At 36.0% G+C, this 4,614-nt stretch overlaps 1 protein-coding gene across 1 annotated transcript; it reads left to right on the forward strand.

Annotated features, from left to right (window-relative positions):
* The first annotated feature begins 251 nt into the window (after positions 1-251).
* LOC143592351 (uncharacterized) lies at positions 252-3,521 on the forward strand. Its single transcript, XM_077072290.1, has 14 exons — positions 252-306; positions 415-526; positions 609-731; positions 849-953; positions 1,046-1,129; positions 1,206-1,321; positions 1,421-1,522; positions 1,610-1,723; positions 1,827-1,883; positions 1,991-2,057; positions 2,698-2,751; positions 2,836-2,910; positions 2,994-3,029; positions 3,113-3,521. Exons 1-14 carry the CDS (start codon positions 287-289, stop codon positions 3,206-3,208), a joined length of 1,161 nt encoding a protein of 386 aa, XP_076928405.1. The 5' UTR covers positions 252-286; the 3' UTR covers positions 3,209-3,521.
* Positions 3,522-4,614: the final 1,093 nt, after the last annotated feature.

The raw sequence follows: 4,614 nt of genomic DNA on the forward strand, positions 1-4,614 counted from the left end.
AAGCATGTTGTATCAAAATAATCATCTTTTTGAAACCAGAAAAAACTTGACGTTGAAAGGGGATTGAAAGTATGAGTAGGAATTCAGTTTTGTGTTTTTATGCTGGATGCTTGTTTTCACCCTACCTCTACAATAATTTCACGGTTCTCTGTTTTTACTTTTCAGGTTCTCTAGACCTGGCCAAAAGAACCGTACTATAGTGTTCCGGAGCTTGCTGTAAGTCTGTTAGGAATTGGTCACGTAAGTACGTGGATATTGGCATTTAAGATTGGACACCTTTGACACAATGAAAGGCATGTATCGCAGGTTAGTTGATATTATGTTGGGTCACGCTTTTTGATTCGTTTATTTTAAAAAGCTAGTTCTGTTTGGTTGATCTATATTAATTAATTAATTTTGGCCTTTTTGATCCAGTGGTGTCTTCAAGAGGTCGAATGGTAGTGCAAAACTAGTTATAACTACAATTATGGGAATTGTCGTTGGATATTTTATCGGTGTTTCTTTTCCATCTGTTTCTCTTACCAAGGTAACTTCTGAATCTTGGACATGCTTTTACTATAAGGAAAACCATCTATTTGAATTTTTATTAAAACTGTAATATCTTGCAGGTTATTTTACCTTCAAGCATTTATTCACCTTTTGATGTGACAATGCATGAGGATCAATCTAAAGCTCTTGAACGCAGTTTCCCTGAAAATCTTGGTTCTGGTAATACACCTGCAACACCTAAGGTATATTATGAAGATATTCACCGACTTGATTGCTTTTTGAAACTAGCAGTTTTTATTCATTACAACACTGTTTCATTATGCTTGTTGAGCTGCCCCATTGTTGCTCTTTTGGATCAGATCTATGTTCCAACAAATCCTCGTGGCGCTGAATCATTGCCTCCAGGAATTGTGGTCTCAGAGACTGACTTATATTTGAGAAGATTATGGGGCGAACCTAGTGAAGTATGTTTTCAGATTATTACTTTTTACATGTTCAAGGTGCAATCGTTGTATCTTTTTAACTGCAGCTACCTTATAACGTGTTGAATTTTCAGGACTTGAAGAAAAAGCCAAAGTACCTGGTAACGTTCACCGTAGGTTGGGGTCAGAGGAATAATATTGATGCATCTTTAAAAAAGGTTCCACTATATAAGCATTCTTTTGTGTTTACCATATATATTATATGCCATGCTTATTTGAGAATACTGTCTGTAGTTTTCTGCGGATTTCCAAATCTTGCTTTTTCATTATGATGGTGTAGTTACTGAGTGGGATCAGTATGAGTGGTCAAAGCAGGCAATACATATCAGCGCAAGGAAACAAACAAAATGGTATGTTTTAGGTCTTGTGTTATTGCAAACTTATTACTATTAGGGTTCATCATATTGCTGTTTCTCTTTGTTTTTATTGATTGTTAACTTCTATGATAGGTGGTATGCAAAGAGGTTTCTGCATCCAGATATTGTAGCAGCATATGATTCTATTTTCATTTGGGATGAAGATCTTGGTGTTGAACACTTCAATGCAGACAAGTATTTCTCTCAGCTCATGGATTTTTTTATTTAGTTCTATATTGTAGGTGTGTATTTGTAAAATCAATCTTATGCATTGTATTTTAGGTATATCCAGTTGGTTAAGAAACATGGGTTGGAGATTTCTCAGCCTGGTCTTGAACCTAATAATGGATTAACATGGCAAATGACAAAGAGGAGAGGTGATAAAGAAGTTCACAAGTATGTTATGATTGCTTTGTTATTTACATTTGGATAATGTTTCTTGAAATAGCTTATAGATGTGGAACATACTTGAATCGTATACGCATTTGTTGCTCCACAGGGATACTGAAGAAAAACCAGGATGGTGCAGTGACCCTCATTTACCTCCCTGTGCAGCGTACTCTCTCTCTCTCTCACTCACACACACACACACACTGTCATTTTGCATTGGATTTTTGCTCGCCCCATTTCAGTTTAATTGAAAACATTTCCACTTTTATCCAGGTTCGTAGAAATTATGGCTCCTGTATTTTCTCGGGCAGCTTGGCGGTGTGTGTGGCATATGATTCAGGTAATATAGATTTTAAGCAAGCCTGGCAAACTGGGCGGGTCAGGCTGGTTCGGGTGACGGGTCAAAATGGGTCGTGTTAAATAGCATTTATGTGGTTCCGGTTTAAAACGGATTCTGGCCAAAAATGGAGTCGGGTTGAAATGAGTCTGTGGGTGGTGATAGTGGTGGTGGTAATATGGCAGTGGGTGATGAACATGGCGGCAGTGGTGGGCTTGTTGGTTGTGGTGGGATTTGTGGGCGCGGCGGTGCCCGTGGCAACGGCGGCAGTGCCGGCGGTGCTGGAGACCACTAGCAGGTGGTGAAGACAAACAACGGTCATGGTGCTAACCCATTTAGACGCTTTATAAGTTAAAGAGTTCCTGTTTTGGCCAGTTGACTAATTTTAGTAGACCCAAATTGATCCGTTGACTTATTGAGGTGACCCAAATGAATCGCATATACAATTTATTTTTGCCCGAATCAAACCGTTATTTGAAGAGTGGGTTATGATTAACACATATAATTTCAAACATCAGGACTGTATGGTCAAATGGCTTATCCCTTGAGTTTCATGTGTTTTCAGTCTAGTGCCAAACATTTTGCACTTTAGATGGTGCTATTTCAATAGTTTCTTATATTGGCTTTATTATTTTTGTTTCAGAATGATCTGGTGCATGGATGGGGCTTGGATTTTGCGCTTAGAAGATGCGTAAAAGTCGGTCAATCTTTCTATTATCTTATCATGCATCTTACGCAGTATTTGTTTTTTTTGCACATATTGACCTTTTTCTCCTCACAGCCTGCACATGAGAAAATTGGTGTTGTTGATTCACAGTGGATCATTCATCAAGTTGTTCCTTCCCTCGGTAGCCAGGTGAGTCATAATTTATTTGAAATATTCTCTTGACTTTATTTTTCTTTACTAGAGCAATAATTTTATTTACTTTGTTAATTCAGGGTCAGTCTGAGAACGGTGAAGCTCCATGGAAAGGGGTAAATGAAACTTTTATATATTATTGGTGATCACTCTATTTAATAAGAGATCATACAAATATGAATATTTTTTTGTAAAACAGGTAAGAGATAGATGCAAAAGCGAGTGGGCATTGTTCCAAGACCGACTTGCAAATGCAGATAAAGCTTATTTCAAGCAGATTGGAATGGAGGACTGATTCATGATGTAGGCAGGCAGATATGTACATTGTTTTGTTCCTTTTGACCTTTCATCTGTCTTATGAAAGGCGGTGACCGAAGCCCTATTGAGGTGGCTTTTGTGTTCACTACAGGGATCCATAGCCCAACATACTTTGTACTGTAGCATTATAGGATCAGACCAAGCAGAAAATGTGTCGGTTTTTGTGCATAGTTTATGGTATGATATTACGTTTAAGATTCAGCAGAGCGGTTTCCTTTTCTGTTCGGATGTGTTTCTGTGTTAGCTTGGCATACATTGTGTTCTGTTTCCTTGATGTTTGAAACGATGGTGGCTTTTCACCTTTAGTGATGCTTTTGTATTAGTTTATCCTGTTCTAGTCGGCTTTTCATCTTTGGAGAATATGATATAACACCAAACCTTGGTGTTTTAATGGCTGTCTTTGCCAATGGGTTAATTACAAGACGGATTATCATTTATTTCTTGATCATGTCGATTCTGCCATCTGATTAGCATGGTTAAGGATAAGATGATTGGTTCGGATGGTGCATAAATCGTGTCCAGTTATATCAGTTAATCAATATGTTACAATATATGTTATGTGTATGTCGCTGATCTGATTTCAGATAAATTTATCAACCATTAGGTTAATAATTTACAACCCAGCATTACCCGGAAGTATTTGCTTGTTTTTAATTTTGACATACTGATTTACATTATTTTATGTTTCATGTTATTTTGATTTAAAGCTGAGTTCACCTGTAGTTTATTTTCATTTACAAACTCAAGAACCTTTGGATTGTACTTTAAAAAGTAAAAACAAACAAATCTTATTATAATGACTAAATGCTACCTGCGAATATGTTACGCATGGATCTTAAGCTAGTTGTTTGTAGAAAACAGTTAGTTAAAACTTATTAATTTGCTTATAAAAAAATGCAATTCGATCGAAACATCCTACCTATTTTGTTATAAACAAATCTCAGTTATTATATAAACATGTGAACCATTTTAGTTACACCAGAAAATTAGAACATCATTTATGATTATATCTGTCTTGCATAATGTTCCTCAACAAACAAATATGACATGTTTATCATACTTTTACCTTCTTTATTGACATTTATTAATCAAACTCCAAATACATCCTTTTCTTTTCTAAACGATTTAAAAAAACATTTTTTTATAGATTGTGCAAAGAAAAAGACAGTACACGTATATAACGATAAAAAGTGTTGTTAGTGCTCTTATTTGGATCATTTTGTTTTGAATTTGAATGGAAAGTATTATGATTTTGTTGAGTGGTTAAGAGGATATATCAACGTCATAATTAACTTAGTAAGCAAAGGTTGTTGTGTCTCGATCCAAGCTGTTTGGAAGAATATTATTCAAGATGCCTTCATTCCACCTAACTTGTATGTATAT

This window comes from Bidens hawaiensis, unplaced genomic scaffold, assembly GCF_021521415.1.
Source record: "Bidens hawaiensis isolate Kalapana, Puna unplaced genomic scaffold, B.hawaiensis_p1.1 tig00040706_1, whole genome shotgun sequence".
NCBI lineage: Eukaryota > Viridiplantae > Streptophyta > Magnoliopsida > Asterales > Asteraceae > Bidens > Bidens hawaiensis.

Excerpts from the sequence above, each read along its gene's own strand:
- LOC143592351 (XM_077072290.1), top strand. The coding sequence starts at position 287 with ATGAAAGGCATGTATCGCAG. Across the intron at positions 954-1,045 it reads TATGGGGCGAACCTAGTGAA|GACTTGAAGAAAAAGCCAAA; the intron begins GTATGTTTTCAG and ends TTGAATTTTCAG. Across the intron at positions 1,523-1,609 it reads GAACACTTCAATGCAGACAA|GTATATCCAGTTGGTTAAGA; the intron begins GTATTTCTCTCA and ends ATTGTATTTTAG.